The 23,484-nt window shown below is 38.3% G+C and overlaps 3 protein-coding genes across 8 annotated transcripts in view; 2 read left to right on the top strand and 1 right to left on the bottom strand.

Annotated features, from left to right (window-relative positions):
• The first annotated feature begins 54 nt into the window (after window positions 1–54).
• Window positions 55–5,034, top strand: LOC122846827 (guanine nucleotide-binding protein subunit alpha-11-like). The gene is made up of 7 exons (XM_044144030.1): window positions 55–565; window positions 1,467–1,651; window positions 1,937–2,085; window positions 2,200–2,328; window positions 2,522–2,651; window positions 2,754–2,907; window positions 3,473–5,034. Exons 1-7 carry the CDS (start codon window positions 445–447, stop codon window positions 3,661–3,663), a joined length of 1,059 nt encoding a protein of 352 aa, XP_043999965.1. The 5' UTR covers window positions 55–444; the 3' UTR covers window positions 3,664–5,034.
• A 1,795-nt stretch (window positions 5,035–6,829) lies between these two features.
• On the top strand, window positions 6,830–20,825 carry prune2 (prune homolog 2 with BCH domain). Of its 6 annotated transcripts, none has more exons than XM_044144022.1 (11): window positions 6,830–6,931; window positions 11,432–11,498; window positions 11,586–11,786; window positions 12,114–12,290; window positions 15,087–15,189; window positions 17,684–17,815; window positions 17,948–18,034; window positions 18,969–19,067; window positions 19,174–19,212; window positions 19,648–19,698; window positions 19,841–20,825. In XM_044144022.1, the coding sequence occupies exons 2-11, from the start codon at window positions 11,444–11,446 to the stop codon at window positions 19,872–19,874; spliced, it is 978 nt and encodes a 325-aa protein (XP_043999957.1). In that variant the 5' UTR covers window positions 6,830–6,931; window positions 11,432–11,443; the 3' UTR covers window positions 19,875–20,825. The 6 variants fall into 6 exon arrangements, with proteins under 6 accessions (XP_043999957.1, XP_043999953.1, XP_043999952.1 ...); XM_044144018.1 differs by lacking the exon at window positions 6,830–6,931 and adding an exon at window positions 7,094–7,210 and having other exon boundaries at window positions 19,844–20,825; XM_044144017.1 differs by lacking the exon at window positions 6,830–6,931 and adding an exon at window positions 7,095–7,210.
• A 198-nt stretch (window positions 20,826–21,023) lies between these two features.
• pcsk5a (proprotein convertase subtilisin/kexin type 5a) overlaps window positions 21,024–23,484 on the bottom strand; it is a 34,704-nt gene continuing 32,243 nt past the window's right edge. Inside the window, exons 35-36 of the mRNA XM_044096185.1 lie at window positions 22,934–23,132; window positions 21,024–22,377 (exon numbers count right to left, since the gene is read on the bottom strand). Coding sequence (XP_043952120.1) covers window positions 21,911–22,377; window positions 22,934–23,132 — 666 coding nt within the window. The 3' untranslated portion in view covers window positions 21,024–21,910. The remainder of the gene's footprint in view (window positions 22,378–22,933; window positions 23,133–23,484) is intronic.

Genomic DNA, 23,484 nt, shown 5'->3' with positions numbered 1-23,484 from the left:
ATTTGAATTAAAATGTGTGTTATCACTTTAAATTGTACATAATTAAAAGCCTTGATTTTTATTTGACTTTAGTTTCATTTTCTTTGTTAAAGTGTAAACCTACTTCATTTAGAATAATCAACTGCACTTTACTCCTTTCTCCACCTTGTTCTTTTGTATTGAAAAAAACAAAACAAAAAACAAAGCTGTTGATTAAAGTATCAATGTGAAAGCAGATCCACATGACAAACCCTTTCAGCTGGAGCACGCCTCTCGCAAAGCAGGAATGTGAAATGTACCTGAACTGGATCCTGTATGAGGAAGAATGGCAGCAGAAACTCACCAACAATGTGCTGGTTTCAGGAAAAAGATTTCCCTGACACGTCTGACAACATCAGAACACATTTATCTCAAGTCAGCTGCGGCACACTCCGAACAAACTGAAGCTGCTAAGCTTGGAAAACAATGGACGAGTGCTGCTTGTCTCCTGAAGAAGAAGAGGGCCGGAGGATATCCAGAGAAATAGAGAAACAACTTAAACGGGATAAACTAAACCTTAAACGGGAACTGAAGTTGCTGCTTTTAGGTGAGAGCTGAGAAAATTATGGATTGTCCAACTGATTATGCTCAAGAAGTCTTTTGTCTTCTTGACTGCTAATCTCACATTATATATATATATATATATATATATATATATATATATATATCACATAGATTTTAAGCAGAGTTTAAACTTTAGTCTCAAACTAAAGAATGTGTTTTAATAAAGAAAATATTTTGAATGAGAAAAAAGATTCAGTTGTTTAAACCTTGAGGAAAGTAAGAATGCTTTTGTGTTCGGTTTGTGGTTTGTTTCACGATAAAAGTTTTATTACTGCACCACAAATAAGTTTTATGCTAGTTGTATATTTGTTCCCTGGTCTATAGTATCTCTGGTCAGTTGTTTTGTAGTAGGTGTACAAAAATCACCTGTGCTTACTTACTTGTGTAATTTATTGTATGCTTTCAGAATGCATATTAAATGCCTTGAATCATTTAATAAATGTTCAGGTTGTCAATAAATCGCAGTGTCTGATCATGAATTGGAAAATAATACATTAAACAACAATATTTAACAATGTTTTATACAACACATTTTACTTTTGCAACATAGGGCTTCCTTGCAATTTTGTTTGAGTCAGGTTTTTCTTTTTTTTACCAGGAAGTTTCACTGAAACCAAAAATCTCAAGACAAGCTACACAAATCAGAACAATATTACCCAACTAAATAATACACTATAAAGAAAACTAAAGGACATTTTTATATTAAAACACATTAAAAGCTTTTCTTTTTCCACATTCCTCCTTTTCTGCAAAAAAACCTGAGTCAAACACAAGACCACAAGGAAGCCTTGTTTTATATTTAAATAGTCAATGAATGCCTTGTAAGATCTGTCGACAAACCTTTCGAACATGTTCATGATTTAATTGTCTAATTTTTTTTGCAGGAACTGGTGAAAGTGGGAAGAGCACCTTTATCAAACAAATGAGGATCATTCATGGCAATGGGTACAGTGAAAATGACAGAAAACAATTCACTCGTCTTATCTTCCAGAATATCTTCATAGCCATCCAGGCGCTGATTGATGCCATGAAGACTCTAAAGATTGGCTATGCTGATGCCAAAAATGCTGTAAGAAGCTCAAACGCTAGTACTGTCTCTTTATTGATTCACCTCCAAATGTAACCCCTCTCAAACTTCTAGTCATAGCAAATCTGTATTTTGAATGAATGGGATATCTTGTGTGACTTTTGCTAAGTTTTCTGCCAGTCAAATGCTCTGGAAACTGACTGTTACAAGTTGATCCACTTGCAATCCCACCATTTAATCCGTCCGCCAACTCTCTACAAATGAAACCCAATACACATTGGTGATCGAAATGTGTTGCAAACGCTGTCCGAATGTTTTTCACGTCAGGGAGATGCGGAGAAACTGAGGCAAGTGGAGGATATGGATGTTTTCACGGGCTGGCAGGTGGATGCCATTAAGCGAGTGTGGAATGACCGTGGCATACAAGAGTGCTATGAGCGCAGGAGGGAGTACCAGCTATCAGACTCTGCCAAATAGTAAGATCTATTTTGAAAATTCTAACTTGGGTATAAATGGCAATAGTTTCTGTACACTACAGCTAAATGCATGTCACAGTTTTAAAACTCCATGTTTTATTGCTAATCTTGTAGCTATCTGAGTGACGTGGACAGAATTGCAGTCCCAGGATATGTCCCCACTGTTCAGGACATTTTGAGGGTCCGTGTAGCAACAACAGGCATCATAGAGTACATGTTTGATATGTCAAAGGTCATCTTCAGGTACGTGGCTGCTTTGTTACATATCTATCACAAATTAATTGAAAAAGGTTGATTTTATCACTTCAACCCTAACTTCAAGGACTTCATTTTTGCATGAATTTTCTTGGGGGGGTTAAAGAGAGAAGCAAAAGTCAGTTTTTTGGTCAGACCTATTGCAAGAAAAGGTTCAGATCAGCATGTCATCTGCCTCTAGGATGGTGGATGTAGGGGGCCAGCGTTCAGAGAGGAAGAAATGGATCCATAGTTTTGAAGACGTCACTTCTGTCATATTCCTGGCGGCTCTGAGTGAATACGATCAAGTCCTTTATGAAAGCCAGAGCGAGGTATGTTCTGATGGCACCACTGATACTCTGTTCTCCAGCTTCAGAAGGGTTCTCCAAGACAGGCTTGGTGTTTGTTAAGTTTATTTCAATTTGCTATTTTAGAATCGACTACGTGAGAGCATCGCCCTGTTTCAGACAATCTGCATGTCTGATTGGTTTCAAAACTCTTCCACCATCCTTTTCCTGAACAAAAAAGATCTTCTGGAAGAGAAAATCACCAAGTCAGATTTGGCGACCTACTTTCCAGAATATGCTGGTAAATTTTGTCGTGCTGCTACAACTGGTTATTTTAATGAGAAAATGTGTCCCAATTATTATTTACACTTCTACAATTGATCCCTTTTCACAATCACTCTTCAAACACCACAAAATAAATGAATAATTTCAGAGCCTAAAGAAAGCCTCAAAAGGCATGTTTTACATAGTGGTAGCAACAATTAGTGATACCTCTAATGAAGGTAAAATGTCCAACAGGAACTATATAACTTCTCTATAAAGAGAAACATGAACTAAATTGTAAAACTCAGCTTCCCTGAAAAATAAAACAAAACCACTGATTATCTATTTCTGGTGGTTTGGGTTTATCTGTTGGATCATTATCTTGCGTTGAGCCTCAAGGAGACTCCTTTCTGATGGCTTTTGATGAAGCACATCAAAAGGGTCATGAAAAAGCCTTCACCCAAAATTTTTAATATCAAATAGTTTATGGCACCATGCGCAAAAAAGTTTGATGCATAATAAACTATGTATTTATAGAAACAGGTAAATTATTAATGGAGCTCCTTGATTTACTCTAATCTTGTCCACTCTCCCTCCAACAGGACCGAAGGGCGATGCCAATTCAGCACAAAAGTTTATCGAGAAGTTGTACGTCCAATTACACAGCAAGGATTCCAAACCCCTCTATACACACTTTACCTGCGCCACAGACACGGAGAACATCCGGGTCGTCTTCAAAGCTGTCAAAGACACACTCTTTCAAGATAACCTTGAAAAATTTGGCATTGTATGAGAGAAAACCAAGCGATGACTTTTATTTTCTGAAGCCCAAAAGAACAATTACAAATACATGTTGCAATGTTTCGATATTGGAATACTGTCAGACTCAGGTTTTTTAACCATAAAGAAACGAGCATCAAAGGTGAAGGTTTTTATTTTCTAAATATTGAATAACATAATTTTATTAAAATACCAGTGTGTCAAAGTAGTAAAATATGAAACAAATTCCATTAAAATTATACAGTGAAAATTAGAAATATTTAACCTTGTCATCTCAATACATTATCCTGATGTGGTTAAAAGATTATTACCTTAAATAGCACCAAAAAAAATAAAATAAATAAATTACTGATAATACCTCAGAAGATGACTTAAGTTCAATTGAAAAGTTTAACATTCATGTTTCCTCCCACCTCCCATGCATATTTTGAACAAAACATCAACAACAACCCACCTCCATGCTTGACTGTGCGGTTATTATTCTTATAGTCTTGATCCTGGCCCTTCTCAAACCATGAATCCAAATGTCCAAATGTTTGCAGTGTGACAAATTCCAGTTTGGTTTTTATCCATTTACAAAACTTTTGTCTCATCCAAATTCATCTGACATGTTCTGGGTGACCTTTGATGAATGGAGTGTCTGTTGGAGTCGGGCCACGACATCCTCTTGTATTCTTGTTATGACTTGCAGTTGCCATGGAGCATTTATACCAAACCTTATCATAAGATTAGTATGCTTATTGAGGTCTCTTATTTTGGAAAGACCGAGTAAATTTATTCTAGTGTATTGGATAAGACATTACAGAAAATAATCCATGAAAAATACATTAAAATAGATTACTTTGGCAAAAGGGTACATTTGGTATAATGTTTTTCTTCCCAAGAGATTATAAAACTTATTTGTGCTGCAGAGCTGAACACAACACATTTAAGTCGCCTATGTTTACAAAATGCAAATCAATAAGAACTGATCATTCTTCTCAGAGTACGTTTTATACAACTTCTTCAACAACGATGTTATTAGACAAGTTTGACTAAGTTCAACTAAGTATGACAGCACTTCCTGCTTACCAGCTTTCAAAGGAGGACGTAAAAGTATCCCCAGCAGACAGCTAAAGCACCTTGTCTTTATTTTTTTTTTCCTTTAATCAACAGTGATGATGAGAGTTTTATTTTAAAAATCCTTTTATATGTGTTAGTCACCACTATATTTTTAAAATCCAAATAATAAAGCTTCATGTTGTGTATGCCCGTGTCGTAAGACCTGAATTAAAGTGCATCTGTGGCTGGGTTGTTTTCCATTGTGTGTACATAAAAATGCAATTTATTTTAATTTACATTTTTTAAAGGATTTGTGATGAAATACAGCATGTGTAAGACAGAATCAATTCTGGTCTGGTTTCAGTTATTTTTAAATCTAAGTTTTAGGTCTAAGCTTGTGCTGCTTTCCTTGCACACATGCTTTGAAACACATATTTTATTTTTCAGACTGTGATTTATTTTACTTTCACGGTCAATCAAAGGGGGAAATAAAGCTAAAAATTAGACTAAAATGAATATGAAAGCAGATTGTCACAACCAAGCATTTGAGTCGGAGCATGCTGCAACAGGAATGTAAAAATGTGCCTGAACCAGTCACCAGCTCACCGGTTAGCTACTTCTGGAATGAGGGTCTGACAAAAGAAAGAAAGAAAAAAAAAATCAATAGACAGCAATATTACAAATTCCTGACAGGTGCAAAAACTTCAACAACCATAAAGCATTTCTAATTTTCTCCTGAAGAAAAAGAACCTGTGAGGATTTCCAGAGAAGCAGAAAAAACAGTTGAAGAATCAAAAGAAAGAAAGTAAACAGGAGGTAAAGCTACTGCTTTTAGGTGCGCTATTTTACTGACAGCCCTGATATTTTTAGGACTTAATTAAAAGAAATGCTTCCAAATATCTATTTTAAGAAACTGTGATTTAAAACTAGAGCCCACATGAAGTTGGAGTTGGAGTTTGAGTAGATAAAGAGATCTTAAAAAAATGAAATGCTACTACAAATTTGATGATGATTTATTTACATTACAAAATGTGACCTCAAATCAGACACAACACTAATGTCCAGGCCAGTGGAAGTTATTTTGACTTTGTGGTTTCACAATTATTTCAAAATTTCCAATGAGTGAATGCTTTGCCTCCTTTTTCTGGGACAACGTAGCTCCAAGTATCCAGCAGATATTTGTCATTACTGTGTTTTTTGACTGTACAATAACAACAAACTTAAGCAGAATCTCCTCTGCCCTGGCTTGAAGGTAAAACAGTTAAAAGTGAGCAGAATTACAATTTAATGGCTTTATATACATATATGCAGTCATTGTTTCCCAGGGAACTTGTTTTCTTAACAGGTTCCCTGATCACAGCCACACACTTCCCTCTACACAGTAACCATTTTTTCCCATTTGTTAGGTTGCAGTAGGATTCACGGTTTTCTGTCAAATCCTCTCTCGACTGCTGAATCTTCCATCACATTCTGACCATGAAGCCAGGAATCACGCACTTTCTGCTGGATGAAGAAATTGTCGTATTTTTTACTTTAAATCAAGGGTGCCCAAAGTCGGTCCTCAAGGGCCGACATCCTGCATGTTTTAGTTCTCTCCCTGGTGGTAGTAACAACAACAACCTTTTCAGCATATCAATGTTCTTCTTAGGCCTTCTAACGAACCATCATTTGATCCAGGTGCGTTAAACCAGGGAGAGAACTAAAACATGCAGGATGAGATTTCCATAACTCCACTAAATTTAAAGCAGGGGGGGCTTTAAATGAAGTGGAGTCATGGAAATCTCCATAATCAGGCACCTAAAAATCTCTCAAATGCCATGCATGATTTTTGTACAGCGGCCATCAGTTTGAACCTTTTTAGGACTATAAGGCTAAAGCCAGGCTAGCTTTTACGCTGAATCTGCAAAAACGTTTATTAGGAAAAATGTCTTCTTAGCTCAACAAAGATTGTCACAATCCCCTCTACACACTCCTGCCATGCCACAGACTCAAGCAACTTCCAGTTGAAGGCATTTTTCCCACAAATCTTCTTAATGCCACAGGAATAACCACAAACACCAATGACTCTGAATCCTGTTTCTTTAATGTTCAGATTTTAGACGGTGTGAACTGTACGAAACTGCTTCCTTCGTTAATGCAACATCAGTCAATCTGCTGAACTTCAGCCACGCAACATGTGCAATTCATCCTGCCTCACTAGGAAGGAACAAGAATATCCTGCAGCTTACAACATTGCTTAAGTTTGTACTTTTTGATTATTTTTTCTCAAAGCGTTACTTTGCTTTTTGCCACTTTACAAAGAAATGTGCATGTGATATTTTTTAAGTAATCTGTGTGCACTTTTTTTTTAAAAGAAAAGTGTCTGTCTTAATGCCTGAATGTCCACCAGAGCTGTAAAGGTACTGATTAACAAAAGGATTCACACTTCCTGGCATGGTGTTCTCATGAACTTTGAACTAAACAAGTCAGCAGGCGAGCTGCCAGGCTTGCCTCCACATGTCTACTTGTTGCTGAGCAGTGTAAGTAACTAAAATATTTTCTGTTTGCTGAGCATTTATAAAAGCTGACAATCAAATTATATTTAATCTATCAGTTTTATGATTGTGCTTTGTTTTTTTTATGGCTGAATAGTTCTACTTGGTCAAGAGAGACCACATTAGAACAATCAGCATATGCAGAGGAGTGAAAGACTCCAGATGCTTTATAGTTATCATCTTTTTCTTGCAAATATATGTCTGCACAAGACATTGTGCCAGTATCTGTTTGTTGTCTACTTTCTCTCTTGCCGAGGGCTAATGCTGCTGCACATCTTAGCACAAAAAGTCCAGACTGGAGACTGTGTTACACACGGCAATAACGCCACCGAGCAAACAAACACAGAGATAATATTTAAAGATAATTACAAGCAGACGCACACGTCTTGATATACCCGTTCTGTAGCACCGCCCGAGGAAGCAGCTCTCCATAGCAGGTGATGCCCTTATTTGGAAGTGACCCAGATCACGTGATCACAAAATGGTGGAAGCTGTGAGCTGTTTATAAGCTGAGCATCTCCATCGAGAGGCTTGGAGCAGGAAAAAGGCAGTGCGTCCATCCTCTGAGAAACAGTGGGACAGAGATTCCCAAGCCCCAGCAGCGGTGAGTAGACATCTTTTATTCAGAGGAGATGAAAAGAGGTGTATGCTTTGTTTTTTTTTTTTTTTTTTTTCTTTTTCCTCCCCCTCTCCTCAGCCAGCAGAGACAGGAAGCAAGAGTGAGGGAGGGGCTGCTGTCATCAGCACCGTGATCCTATGCTGTGATGTGGAAGTAGATCTGAAGCAGCATCTTCCAAGGAGGATGTCATTTTGTATGATTCAGCAAAATAGACCTGGGTACCAATGTAGATCTGTGTTAAAGTGTGTATATTTATGTGTGTGTAGACATCCTGGGGAAGCAGACACACAAGCATTCTTCATTAAGGCAGTTATGTCGACAGTACAGCTTTCACAAGAGCGTTCAGCGTTTTTTTCCTGTTTCAGCTGCTGATGTAATCACATTTCCACCGTTGCCCTGAAAGCCTGTTGAAGAGGAACAAGGATGGCTCTTTTTTATGCGAATGAACATGCGTCACGTGACTCGCTGCGAATTTGCATCCCTGCCCAATCCGTACTCAGGCAAGCGTGTGGTCTTTCGATTTGAATCAGCACTATAGGCAACACAGAGGGCAGTGAACCTGTCCCCAACCCCCGACTCCCGCCCCTTACTCAAAGCACCATCCCCACCTCCTCCACTCTTAATACAAGGATTATTCATAGTTCAAAGATGACCTTTTCACCTCAGTTTCATGTGTTTCTGTCATGTTCGCCCGTTGCTACTTCTAAACTTGTTCCACCTATTTTCTGTTCAGTGTGGAAGAATATTTCTTTCGATCCCTTCAATGATGCTTGATCTCAGTGGGAAGCTGACTAAAATAAAGCAGCCAGCTGCTAATCTTGAACAGAAACATTCAGGAATCTTTAGTATTTCTGCACATATCTCCTAGCATTTTGACTGCTAGAACATTCATTATAGCAATTGTACTCGCACGCCACCAAACAAAGACTCAGTGTATCATGTTCAAATATCTGCAGCTATTATGACGGTTTTAATTTCACCTAAAAATGAGGTCAACAGTATTGGAAATCATGCTGAAACTTAATGTCTTTGACATTTCTGCAACGGCCAACACTCCTGTATTAGTTTAAATAAACAGGAGACGTCTTCAAATATGTTTTGCTCCCTAAGTGCACCTGCAAACTGTGACCTGGCTTTTTCTGTTGCTTTTCAGAATAATGCCTTCTTCATCTCTGAGTGACCTTTCAGTCCATGTCTGTACAGAACTGAGTTTAAGTCCTGTCTATTAAAACACATTTGTCTTTGGGAAACAGTATGATGGCTAGACATTCGGAGGTATAGGTAGACATGTGTTTATCTGCAGCTACATTGGGTACTGCAACAGTATCTTTACAGAAAATATCAGATAGCTGCAGCTGATCCAGAATGCTGCTGCACGCGTTCTCACTAAAACCAGGAAGATAGAGCACATCACACCAGTTCTAAAGTCCCTACACTGGCTCCCTGTAGCTCAGAGAATAGACTTTAAAATACTGTTGTTGATTTAAATCACTGAACAGCTCAGCACCACAACACATTAAAGACCTGCTGCTATTGTACCAACCTTTCAGACCTCTCAGGTCTTCTGGTTCTGGTCCTGCTTTGCATCCCCAGAATCAAAACCGAACAAGAAGAAGTGGAATTCAGCTTCTATGCACCACAAATCTGGAACAAACTTCTTGAAAACGGCAAAACAGCTGAAACACTGATTTCCTTGAAATCCAGACTTAAAACACACCTGTTTAGAGTTGCTTTTGAAACATTATAAATGAAGCATTGGTAAACATTCTGAGGTGTAATCATGCCACCAGAGAAAATATCATGTTTCACTTAATGACTGTGTTGCTATGACTTTGTATTTTTGTGTTTTTATGATGAAGAGCGCTTGTTGCTGAAAGGTGCTATACAAATAAAATCTGATTGAGTGATTGAAATGAAGGTGTTACATTTAAACATCTAGAAATTTGACCCAAGGATGAACCACACTTTTTTTTTCTGTTAGCTGTTTTTTTTTCCTGTAACATTTCACGAGGCAACAGCATGTTTGAGGTGTTTGACTAAAATACATTTATGTATCAGAAGCCTAAAAAGTCATAAAAAAAAGCTAGTGTCATCTGTAATTTCAACATTATAATATTATTAAGGCCCATGTATCTTGTTTGCATCCAAACAACAAAAAAATAAATTATTGCAGGCCTAAAATCTGATAAAGTTCCATAATAGATAATATGAAACTATCAAAAATGTCAAACTAATTTACAATACTTAGTCTTTGTTTAGGGACGATATAATGACTAATGTCACCTACGTTATGTAAAATTACACGATGCTACTTGTATCATGTTTTTGTTGGCGACTTGTTAAATGGTACAGATGTGAATCACTTTCCTTATCCTTTTAAAAGGTCTTGTCCTTTTACAAAGTGCTTTCTCTAAGCCAAATTGGTAATTACAGATGCATTTAAGCTGCTCCTAGAAACTAAAGTGAATCTCATTTGAGTATTTAAGTAGACTATAATAGTTAGTGGTACGGCAATCAATTTGCCAGTGATGAAATTAGGCAATTTACCCCTCGGGTTGCTCTAACTAGTGATCATCAGGTCCAGTATCTAAATAATTAGATTTTTTTATCCCGTTTGCTAAATGCATGAAAATTGAAAACTAATATTTCTTTTTTTCAGCAGATTAACACACTTTCTATTAGGTCTAACCTAATCAAGCCAGATAGAGACTGGCTTGATTCAAATTTTGGATTCAATGTTGTTACTACTGTCAAGAATCCTGCAGTATATTTATTTTTCCAGTTTGTTCTATTTAATTGGGGAATTGAAACCAAAATTGTATTACTTGGGTTTATATCTAATACAGTGCCAGGAAGACAACTGGTAGGTCAAACACAAACCAGTGTTGACCAAATCTCTGACAATAACTAACATGTTTAAGGTTAATTAATTCAAATAATTAGGTTACCAACTGTGAATGCAACTCCGCTGGTAATGCAGTGTCATACTTTGGATTTAAGGAATAGTTTTGAAGATGCACCGATCAAGTGTTTTAACAGATGATGCCAAATTCTGGGTTTTTTGAGGCCTTACCTGACAATGCTTCTTTTCTAGCTCTTGTCATAATTTTCTGAAAAATATGAGTCAGTGGGTTTGATGACTGTATGTTGTTGCATCCTGTTTGGCTCTGGTTGAAGAGACTGGAGCCAAAGCTTTAAAACATAGTAACTATTAGTAAAATCAGTTACAATGAGCTTGGTCTAAAAAAAAATAAAAAAAAATTGAAAGAAGTCAAAGGGTTAGGGTTAGGGTTAGGCAAAGCATGCTTTGCTTATTTGCAAAGCATGCAAATAAGTTTATGGATGCAATTATCAGTAAACAAAAACAAAACAAAACAAAAACTCTGGACACTTTAGAGGACTGAACTGATCCAGATCAAATCTACATCCATTACATAAATTACAAACTGTTATAATTCAAGTACATATAATGTCACTCACCCCTTGGCAAGTCTTTGCAGGTAGAGGAATTGTGGTCAGCAGATTACACAGTTTGATTTTTTTCCGTCACAAATTTCTGTTTACAGTGTAACTTTTTTTTCTTTCAGGTCCCTCTGGGGATGGACCTGACCTCAGACAGTAAAATGACTTCAGAGGGTGATGACGGCAGACCAGGTGAGAGTGAACCAAACATTTCACACATAAAAAAAAAAAGGACTTGGTTGTTCAAAAATAAATAACACTCTGCTTTTTTCATCCTAGTCCCCCCTACATCTCTACCCCTTCAAGGAGGTCCCAGCCAGAGGAAAAAACTTTCTGCCCCTCAGATCAGCTTTTCTCTGGACCACAGCGAAGATGACTTGGGGGAGACTCCAGATGACCTGGACATTGACGTGGATGAACTCGACACTCCAGATGAGGGAGATTACTTCGACTACACGGACCATGAAATGGACTGGGAAGGTGGGTTAGAAAAAAAACCCCAAAACAGTTGATTCATTTCATTACCTAAAAACGACATGCTGAACTATTGCTACAATATAAGGCAATATCAAACTTCTCTATGTTTTAGCCACGCAGTTTATTTTGTACTTTATCTGCATTTCTTTCACTTGAAATGTTCTTTTGAAGTTGATTTATTACTATGGAAAACAAATTATGATTCCCACGTGTTTTTTGTGTTGTGTTCTAATTGCCTGCTTTATTTCTCAGGGTGCTGCTGATCGATCTGCTATTGTTACAAACTTGATTCAGTGACCAATCGTACTATTTGCTCTTTTCTCAAACCAGATCCCGGTGCAGCCACTAAAAGTGGGACAGGTGATTCCTACAACACCATCCCAACGTACAGTGCTGAGGAAGAGCGACGTGACGTCAAGCTGTGGAGGACCGTCGTCATCGGGGAGCAGGAGCAACGCATCAACATGAAGGTTATTGAGCCTTACATGAAAGTCATCTCTCATGGAGGTGAGAAGAATTTACTGAATAAATTTCTAGCATCACCAAACTATCAAGAATGGAGAAAAAAAAAAAGTCTTGTATTACACAAAGTGCACCCTCTGGTAGTTCGGGGGTTGTATTTTATAAATGACCCAGTCTTTACTGGTTGGTAAAATTATTTTTAACGTTGCCTTGGGTGTAGAGATTCACACATCGGTGATTCTGCCATTTCATTGAGTCAATAAACAAAGATGAATCCAAATGGAAGAAGTGTTGAAAAAATTAAGGACCCTCCAAAAAAAAACCTAGAAGTGTTCTAAATATGCAAAATTATCCCATGTCAATTTGATCCACTTTCTTTTTACTATGACTTTAGGGTACACATATTAAAAGAATCAGCCTGGACTGATTAGTAAAACAGAATAAAAGCAAGTTCATTTTCTATATGATTTGCACTTGTATCTATTACGTACATTTGCAGCTAATTGCAGACATTTTCCAGATGGCCGGTATTTTGGATTACAAAATCTAAAGTTTCCTAAAGGTATTATCTTTGGTCATGTTGTTTTGTGGAAACGTTGCTAGGAAACACGCTTTGCTTATTGTTTTATGCAGCATTTGGAAATTCTCCTAAATGTGATCCGACAATCGCACTATGACCAAATTGAGCTGAAATAATCTTTTGTCCTGCAGATGGTGATCCTGCATTTAAACCATGAAAAGGAAAAAAAAAGCAATATCTACATCCATAAAGCTGTTATGATGATCTGTTTATTGAGGCAGATATGAATACATTCAAAGGCATGCTGCTAGTGAATAATCTGTTTGTCTCTTGGTGTATGTTAGCGACCTTGTGTTGAACTTCTGCCTCCAGCCTGTGCCTCTGCCTTAAACCACAGTGGTCTAAAAAAGCAAGTAATGCCTTTTAATGATGACGCGTCACAAATGAAAGTACTCCTCTCTGTACTGAATAGTGCTGAGACACCCATCCAGCAGCAACTGAGAGCTTTGTTGAATTCATCAAACCTGGAGTAACTTGGTTAAATTTTGATTGTTTTGTTAATTCACTGAAAGTTTATTGTAGTTGTTTGTCGTCTTATGGCTAAGGTCCTGTCAGTTTAATTCGTTTTGCCTTCAAGGACCTGTAGTACAGGCAAGTAAGAGCTCTTCTTTTTAATGATCTTGAATTCCAGTTACTTTCATAATTAATTATGAAATACATTAAAGAGATTATTAAAGAATTATAATTGATCATCTTGGTGACCAGAGCCAATATTATCTTTTAATTATCACCTGTGGTATAAATGTTGTCTTTTCTAAGCATATTCCACATAACATTTAATTCAAAGGAGCCAGACTTTCTTATCTTTTTAAGATACGTCATTTAATCATGAAAGCTGCTTTTCAAATGGATGAACCAATGTAGCATAGACATATAAGAAACATCTAGAAAAAGATTAAATATTTGATTTATGAGATTCAAGGTGATTCAGAAGTTAAAGAGACAAACATAACAGACCTTGGTCTGGTGTGAAATGTAACTTTGAAAGTTTTGAAAAATCTTGATACCTGCAGAGAAAAACTGAATATTAGGCGCAAGAAATGATTTGCAGCAGATATAGTGCATCTGAGAGTCACGTCCTGAAGAGATCGGAGAAAAAATACATCAAAAACATCAAACAGGATCTGAGAGAGGCATTATCCGTTGGCTTATCCATCTATGAGAACTTGTTTTGTTGGCAACAAAGTGAATTATAGATAATTTTTAAGTGGCTGCACAAACAAAATCCCTATTCCTTTAAAAAGCGTCAGATACAAGAATGGATTGAAGGTTTTAAAAGAGCAAAGAAAAGAAAGTACCACATTCAAAGGCCCTTCCAAAGGTGACAAAATAGAAACTACAGGGCTGATCAAGATTTTTGCAAAGTACTCAACCTCTTTGCAGAACTACTCACACCAAAACAAAAAAGTGAAGTAGAAGGAAAACAATACAATATATATACCATATATTTATATATATATTATTTTTTCAGAATTTTTTAAATTTTTAATTCAATTCTCTCCTGGGTCAATTCTTTGTGGAACAATGTTTCTCTCCATTTTACTCTGTAGGTGACTAATTAGATTAATTATGAAGTCGTTTCCTTCTAGTTGATTTTATTTCGGTTTGTTAGACTGATAATAGCCAGAATGCACATGAACACAAAGTTTTTTCAGATTTTCATCCGTAAATTTTTCGAAACGACTCATTTTCCACTTTGGTTATCTTTCGACAAGTAGACATAGATCAACCTACTTTATACGTCTGCATATGTTTATGCAGCATAATCCATTGATAAGACTTAAGCTTGAGAGCTATATAAAGAAAACTTGTCTTGTGACTCATGAGTTTTTGAGAGCGGCCCACCATTATAAATGCAAATGTGACCTTTACCCAAAGCAAATCGAGCTTTCTCCCGCTCCGCTCGTTGCTGGAAGCTTAAGTGAAACCCAGCTGTTCCATGTAAACAGAGATGTCTGTCACTGGAATGTCAATATCAGAAGCTCTGTCATCTGAAGAAAAGCCCTTCTGTCTGCGTGTCACCAAATCTGCTGATAAATGGGCTGGTGATGAAAAAAGGAAATTACAATAATTGGGGAAGCATAGTGAGAGGAAATGGGACAAAGAGCCAGACAAAGGAATCAAAGACTGGCAGATAAATAGAACAGAAAAGCGGAAAATAAGAGAGCAATCAAGTTTTCACCAACAAAAGCGAACTCTCAAGTTGACTCTTATTGCTTTCCTTTTTTGTGTTTTTGCAATTGTTTTTTTTTTTTTATCAGGTTACTATGGCAGCGGGGTGAATGCCATCATAGTCTTTGCTGCGTGCTTTCTGCCAGACAGTGTCCGAGAAGACTACCATGACATAATGGAGAACCTCTTCCTGTAAGTATGCAGTGATGACTAACAGACATGTCTCTCATTTCACACTGACCTCCTACAATAATTATTGTTTTCTGTACTATTAACAAAACACTGACTCATCCCTTAAAAGTGCAAACAGTTTACAGATGATAGAGAAATGATCTCAGCGACACAGTAACTTTCTAAGCTTGCTTTGTTCTCAGATTAAGATTGATTCACCATTGCTAAAATGCCAGATCAAATTTCATTTTTACTCCCAATTGGTAACACTTTATTTGACTGGGTGTGCATAAGAGGGACATGACACCTGTCAGGAGCATGAAGGAGTCTTTCTGAATGTTTATGACGGTTGCCATACAGTGTCATTTGGTAAACAATGACACTTTTAATGCAAAGTTGACTCTTTTTAATGGGCTTGTAATGCAACTTTTAATGGAATTTTGTTTTAACAAGTTCTAAAATTATGGCATTGTGCACAATTGACACTTTTAAGTGACTTTTAATGCAACTTTTAGTTCAATATTTCATTGAAAGAGTCATTTACTGAATGACACTTCATGACAACAGTCATAACCATTCATGCAGACTCCTTTATGACAGGTGTTATGTCATGTTTATGACGGTGTCATGTCAGTCTTATGCACAGCCCTTCGAATAAAGTGTTACCCCAAAATCTAATTTTGTGATCTAGTATAATTTAGATCTTTAAAAGTAGATCAAATTTCATTGTTCACAAAAAATTAAATTTGTGATCCTCAGGTAAGTGAATGGAAACGCATAAGCCCACAAGATAAAACAAAGATGCAGACTCTACTACAACATCAGGAGCTGTTTTCCATCCAAGCAGACTGGAAAACTGGCTGTTGGCTCTGGTTCAGCTTGTTCAATATCTCTGTGGTTTCTCACTTTCGACCGCAAAAACCGAAGACACGTCTGAGCTGGAGGGAAACTTGAGTTTTTGCAGAAACGTCACTCTAAAATCAAATAAACACAGCAAATCGTGTTAATGCTAATAAAAAACATTCATCACAACTGAATCTTACAGGGTTATCTGGTTTTGTCTCAGCCGGATGAGCCTCCTTGCTGTGTAAGTCCTCAAACTGCAGCTTCCATCTTCCAGTGTGACCAGAGTTACTAGAAGGGATTTTAAGTCACGGTGGGACATTTTCAAATCCCCTATTATCATAACTGTGCGGCGTATCCCAAGCTAATCCTGGCAAAATTGCAGCGTAGGTGAGAAGAAAAAAAAACAACAAAAAAACTGTTGGATCATGAATTAAAACATTCTTTATTTCTATGAATTTTTTATTTCCAACCAAGATTAAACGTACAATCATGCACACATAAATGAGAATATGGAGAGTTGACTGTCTTGGATGATGAACAGTGCAAAGCAAACGCTAAACGCTGTTGTTTCCACACCACACAAGGCTGTGTCAACAGCTTTATTGTTTGCAAAGTAACAGAGAGCAGAAAAAAATCGCTCTGACTGAAGTGACAGGAATAAAGTTTGCTTGCTGAGACTTGCTGGGCTTGTGGCTCCGCTGTTGTTCTGGCTGAATTGCGTTTCATGCTTCCACAGTGAAGTTTAGATCCCACAGGCTGTTCTGTGACAGATATTCAGAGAGCTGGCATGTTTCAAGCGTTTTGGACAGAAATGAGAGAAGGTAAAAAGTGGTGTCTGCAGTTTTCCACGCCAGATGGCGTAAAGTCTGATTCCTTGCGAGGAGGAGTTGCGGTGGAGAACTGTGTGTCGGTGGGAGATGATCTCAGTAGAGTCGCACAACCAAGTCGATCGGCAGGGTTGGAGCGTGAGGGTGTCGAGCACGACTGAGACCAAAGTCCGAGAAGTTTGAGGAGTTACAGAGAAAACTCGCTGACGACATTTTCAACTTTATTTTCAAAGGGAGCCGTAAAATTCCCTCCTGACTGAGAGAACAGAGGAGGTGGACGCAGAAACGAGGACAGAACGTGATAGCGCTTCATTATAATTTGAGTGTGGGATTTGATTTCAGAGAAGGAACTTTTACGATTGAGCTTCTGAGATTGATGTTGAAAAGGAAAGATGAAGAAATGGGAAACAGCTCATGAAGCAACACTTGTACCAATTTTTCGTCTCTTCTCACATCAGAGGAGAGAGATTTCAGCATCCTGCTGGTTGGGGTTTTCAGATTTACTGTAACACTTGTCTACTATTTCCTCATATATCTCTATTCAGGTTCAAGACAACAGTGTTTTTCTGGCTTTAAAATCTGCCCAAACGTAATAATGCACATAAATGACAACACGTCTTCAACACGTAGTCTTCTGTTTCTCTATGAAGCCACTGGGTATTTAGCATTTCTAATTTAGTGCTACAGTCCTTGAGTTTGATGTCGAGTTATGATCGCACGCCTCACTTTCCGTCCTCAAATTTGTTGTGGCCCAAAAATAAGTAAATGAATGTTACGAGAACTTGTCTCACGATCACCATGTAATTGTTTGAATTTACAGCAACAAAATATGTGTGTTTCAGCTATGTGATCAGCACACTGGAGCTGATGGTGGCAGAGGACTATATGATTGTTTATCTGAACGGAGCCACGCCCCACAGAAGAATGCCTGGTCTGGGTTGGCTGAAAAAGTGTTATCAGATGATTGACAGGAGGTGCGTCAGTATTAGCATTGCTTCACTGTTTAAACTGTAATGTTTGTTCTACATATTTTGAAGAAATTGAGGCGGTTATGTGCTCGGTTGGACGGGCATGCCTAACATCGGACATACTGATTTGTGCTTCAGGCTCAGGAAGAATTTGAAATCCTTCATTATCGTTCATCCGTCATGGTTCATCAGGACTGTTCTGGCCATCACCAAACCCTTCATCAGGTAAATGTTCATTGTGTGTTTTATCTCAGCGTAAAACATTTTAGCAACTATTTTTGGAGGACAACTTTTTGTCTGTAGAATTATTTGCTAAAATAAACGTCGGCTTTTTTTGATATTATTTGAATGTGCTCATAAAAGTCAGAAGATTTATATCTTTGAAGAGTTGCATGTTTTTATTTTTATTTTAAATAAACAAAATACTCCAGTGCTACGTCACAGCTCATATATGATAGTGCTCTCTTGTTTAAAAAGGTATTTTATTTCTGAAATGTTTGTTTACTTCTCACTCTGAAAAACAATGGAAAGGGTAGATGTGGTTTATTTATATTTTATACTTTTCATGATTTTGTTTTCCTCAGAGTGGAAAACAAAATCAAAAATACTTTATGTGATTTTTTTTTTATCCTTTAACACTGATATTAATATTAAAGGTTTTATGAAATACCAGTTGCATGAGCTGTTACAACTTTAGTTTGCTCTAAAACAAATTCTGATTCATCAAACCGAAAGCAGTGATGAACGTCTTTACTTCAAGCCAGTCGATATCTGGTCAGAACAGCGCGGCAGATCCTCGCCTCGAAAATCTTAATTGTGCCTTAAGGCGAGATCGAAATAATGTCCAAATTCGTTGGCATTATGAGATTATGGCAAAAGAAGTGTTCTCACTTCGAACAATAAACAATCAGATGTTATTATGACAACAACGCAAAAGATAGTTTAAACAGGTTAATGTTTAATATAGACATTACTTTTTAATTATATTGTTGGTGTGAATTATGTAACTTTTAATGGCATCACGGGTCTAATGATGTAAAGGCCCTGTGCTGTGTACGGCACATACTGCATGAAATTATTCATAATCTGAAACATACATTTTTAATGCGTCATTCCTTATGCACTTCAGTAAATGTGCACATAATTTCTCCTGCTTCAGCACCAAGTTCAGCAGCAAGATCAAGTATGTGAGCAGTTTGGATGAACTGCGGGAACTAATCCCAATGGACAGCATCCAGATCCCAGAGTGCATCATTAAGTGAGTCCCTCTTAGCCCCTGAGTGTAACACCAGTCTTATCCACTGCAAACCTGATTTGTGCTAATGGCTTCGTATTCATCTTGTTATTTGAACTTCCACCTCTAGACTCGACAAGGACCTGAAGGAAGCGGCGGAAAACTCCAAGTAAGTAAGCGTTTTGCATCTCATAACCATCCTTTGTGGAGCCGGTGGCCCCCAGTCTCGGTTTTCACCCTTGGCTGGAGTGTTCATTTATCAGATTGGAGGCTTCTCCTGGACGAGGACCAGTTTTTATTTGGCTGCGTTTCCAATTACACCGGAAAGACAGAAAAAAAAGATGGTTGCTAAAGACGCCAAACGCTTTGCTTTTATCTAATTTATCACTACAGTAAAATAAACGAGCCAGTCCTTATTGCGCGTAGATCTATAACTCTGATAATAACTGTATAACCAAAAGATGCAGACATCGCACACTAATCACTTGCTGCCTAATTGTGTAACGAATCATAAATTGCACAGGCCTTCAAATTCCCTGCATGGTAGCATATTACAACAGTAAATCGTCCTCTAACGACGTCTCCATTTGTTTCTTCTGTCAAGAATAAACAGTTTTCTGCAGGGAACTGAGCTGACAGCAGCCAGCAGACCAGAGTAAGTCCTCAAAGATGTTCACATATAGAAGACAAATGGCCACACGTCTGCTGTCTGTCACAAACACACACACACATAAACACACCCGTCCTAAGTGGTCTACTTTGTTTGTTGTTGTTTTTTTTTCTCCCCATCTTCACAGCAGACAAGACCAGGCCGGTGCCAGCAGCTCGTAAACCAGAGCATCCTGAATTGATGGGATGCCTCAAAAGTAACTGCAATGAACGGGTCAAGCTTGAAAAGTGCTGCTTGCGTGCGTGTGTGTGTGGGCGTGTGTGCGTGTGTGTCTGTGTTTTTCTTTCAGACACTGGAGTTCAACTTAAACACAACCTGCTGTAGTTCCTGGTAAAACTCTGATCAATTTTAACTGTAGCATCCGCTGCACTGCACACCTTGCAGGTTAGATAAACCCGTAGTCAAGTGTGCGATGCTTGCAAGCGTCAGCAGAGTAGCATCGATGTTAACTTTGTGGTCAAAATGGAAATGCGATCTGACACAACAGACGGCACGCCTCAAGAATTCAATTTCAGAGACTCCGTTTTATTTATGTGCATGAAAAGCAGCAAAGCAATAATACCACGCCTTTTGTGGTTACCCTGTACTTTGGAAATGGAAATTTTGTGTCAGCTGTTTTACACGAAAAGGGGGCCAGAAGATGCCAGAAAAAAGAAAAACCTTGTGCCATAGTTTATGACCGACTTGCAGTTGAGTCACTTAATCTTGTATCTTGTCCTGAAAGTGCGGAATAAACATATATATATATAAACTTTATAGTGTCAATCTAAGAGCCAAGCAGGGGTAAGTTCAATATAAAATCAATCAATCATATTGTACTGTGGACACAAATGTGTGTGTGCGTGTAAATGTGTGTGTTTTGGGTGAAACAAATTCTCCATTCAGCACTTGCTGGATCCTCAGACAAAACCTCAAACGACCTTAACAATGGGATGTCAGTGAAGCACAGCGTCTCATCAGAGTGTGTCCATATATGCATGTGTGTATTTGTACATCAGTGCATGGTCCCCACATCACAAAGCTGATGATCTGAACTCATGTGTCTTAATGATTGTGCAAAAAATGAAGAAATGCTGTCTATTGATTCAATAAAAGTGATTTATAGCCTGCAGGCCGTTTTGAGCCTGGTCTCGTTTGTGAGTTAACTCTTAAGGGCTACATTACCGCCTCGTTAGATCATTTCAAAAACCCTTTTTTTATTTAATGGAGGGATGTATTTCCAAATTCAAATTTTAATGGTAAACAAATTACAGTACAAGAAAGAAAACAAGCAAACACCACAAACGAATGACAGGTAGAGATGACAGAAAAAAATCTGGCAAGCATCCGTGATTTATGAAAGGTCTTACTCTTTCAGAAAATTATTTCCATACTGACTGGATATAAGACATGAAATTAAACACTCTTTAATTTCATGAGTGTTATTGTTTTAATGTATAAAGGATATGCTTATAGATAGTTTCTAAACTCATGTAGATCTCAAACATCCAACACCAGACACACTACAGATTTTATGAAGCCACCATTTTCAAAACAAAAAGGAAAAACATTTGTACAAAATAAAGTGTGTGCTTTGTTTTTACGTTGATTCTAAATCCCTACACAGAACATGATGCTTATTTTCCTATTTTCCTATTATTTTCCGATTTCCTATTTGGTTACTGCAACTAAAGGCCACTAGTGCCACAAAAATCAGAACAATAAATAAAAACTAGATTCGTTAAAATAAGAATCGGGAGGTCAAGACACAAAGAAAAGTGGAAAAGTTATTTGCAGCAGAATCGGCACATTTGATAACAGCCTTTATTATCTCAAAAGATGCTCAATCCTAAAAGAAAGCTAAAAGCTGTCACCAAATGACTGCTTTGTGCACTGTAGGACATAAATGTAGACTGATGACAGCCACATGCGGCATCACAGAAAAGAGGAAACCAGCATAACATGTCCGCTTTAAGCATGGTAAATATGGATTTATTTCTCAAGCACATTTCATTGTGTGAATGGATAGCAGTCATAAAATGCTACTCATTATAAATAGCATCTCACGTCTCATTTGTCTGAGCTCATTGAGTGAAGGATAAATAGATCTGTCCCTCAGGGCAGAGCGAGATTAACAGTACAGAGGAGGAAAAATAGGAGAGGCAGAAACATCTAGAAGAAAACAACAGAAGAGTGTTCTCTTATCGCTTCCCGTGCCTTATCTGAACGTGTAGCTCTCGTCATCGTACTCTAGGTCGTCCTCGTTGTCATCCCCCAGCTGTCCGTACCGAAACTTTCTGTACACCGTGCCATCCTGGCCCATGTAAACAATGTCCTCGTCGTCGTCCTCGTCGTCGTCATCATCCCTTTTCCCAGAGCGACGCTTACCGATGTCGACGAGCTCAGCCTCCTGGAAGCGGCCTCCGGACGTGGAAGAGGCGGAGGAGTAGCCGCCGGTGTATATGTTGCCGCCTCCGAACCCTCCGCCGGAACCGAGCTTTTGGTACCCGCGGGGCGGGAGGTCAGGGGGGCCGCTTTTGGAACGGGAGTGCCTGACGAGGAAAACGACACCGATGAGTCCCAGGACCAGCAGGATGGAGGCGATGATGAAGATAGTCATGTTCCCTCTAGACTCCTCTTCCTCTTCATTCCTGAATGCCAAGTTTGTGCTGAGGATGCACTCGCCTGGAAAAAAAGAGCAACAAATCATCTATAGATGTACTCCTGTCTGGTAAATAGAGCTATGACGATGTGTTTACTGTGGTGTGAAAAAGTGTTCGCCACCTTCCTGATTTCCAATGTTTTTTGAATGTGTGTCGCCTTTAAGCGTCTTAGAACATCAAACCAATTGTGCAATTAGTCAAGAAATAATACAAGTCAACACAAAATGCAGTGTTGCAATTGTAATACCCATTCTGAATAGTACAATGCATACAGAAAAAATCACATAATACCCCTCATCCCCAACCACACACAACCCACACAATAGAGAAGGTTTGTCATTGCAATGTGACAAAAAGGGTTAAGGACTATAATTAATTTTCCTACTGATTGAAGCAAAGTGCTCTGCATGTAAATTAAAGCTGCATTCTCTAAATTAAGCAAAAGAATAATTAGTCACAGATACATAGATAGGTGAGACCTACAGCTAAGCTTCATGTGTCAATCATTCACATCTGGTATGTAGTCACGACTCCCTATTTTGCACTTTTTCGACAAGCATAGGTTTCCTGTAGCTAACCTCGAGTCTCGGTGCAGTTACAACAGTCCTGCTTTGGCGTTTCCGTGTCCTTCCATTCCTCATCATGGGGGCAACACGGCAGACAACGCCCGCCTGCTTCCAAGATCGCCTGAGCAGAACAGGAAGTGCAGTTGAACGGACCTGGCCCCCGACACTCCTGGCAGGAGTCGTCGCAGTCTTCACACGAGGCGTCCGATTCCTGCTGAGAGACAGAGGCGGCTGAGGCAAGGCATAGCTGTTTCTTTTCCTTCATTTAAAAAAAAAAATATTTTATTTTATTTTACTTTTAGCTCGTATTGTCAAGCTTCCAAAACGTTCTTTAAAGATCTGAGTAACAGCTTCTCTCCATGAGTCAATTAACATGCACCGGTACCTATCAAACAGTCTCAATCAGCAACCTCACAGCAGGAACAGGGTGATTTATTTAGAAAATGAGTCACCGCAATAAATTTCACTCTGCTGTTTGAGTCTGCTTCGGGTAGAGCGAGAAGTCTGTTTGAATCACATTATATGGTACCTGAGGCCCAAACATTAGTGATTATTTTGGTCAA

The sequence above is a fragment of the Gambusia affinis genome, linkage group LG17, assembly GCF_019740435.1.
Source record: "Gambusia affinis linkage group LG17, SWU_Gaff_1.0, whole genome shotgun sequence".
Classification (NCBI taxonomy): domain Eukaryota; kingdom Metazoa; phylum Chordata; class Actinopteri; order Cyprinodontiformes; family Poeciliidae; genus Gambusia; species Gambusia affinis.
The sequence above is the reverse complement of the archived record's forward strand: the minus strand, read 5'-3'. Positions and strand labels throughout refer to the sequence as shown.

Excerpts from the sequence above, each read along its gene's own strand:
- LOC122846827 (XM_044144030.1), top strand. The coding sequence starts at position 445 with ATGGACGAGTGCTGCTTGTCTCCTGAAGAAGAAGAGGGCCGGAGGATA. Across the intron at positions 2,086-2,199 it reads CTATCAGACTCTGCCAAATA|CTATCTGAGTGACGTGGACA; the intron begins GTAAGATCTATT and ends CTAATCTTGTAG. Across the intron at positions 2,652-2,753 it reads TTTATGAAAGCCAGAGCGAG|AATCGACTACGTGAGAGCAT; the intron begins GTATGTTCTGAT and ends TTGCTATTTTAG.
- prune2 (XM_044144017.1), top strand. The coding sequence starts at position 7,136 with ATGAACTTTGAACTAAACAAGTCAGCAGGCGAGCTGCCAGGCTTGCCT. Across the intron at positions 11,787-12,113 it reads CCATGAAATGGACTGGGAAG|ATCCCGGTGCAGCCACTAAA; the intron begins GTGGGTTAGAAA and ends TTCTCAAACCAG. Across the intron at positions 18,035-18,968 it reads ATCACCAAACCCTTCATCAG|CACCAAGTTCAGCAGCAAGA; the intron begins GTAAATGTTCAT and ends CTCCTGCTTCAG.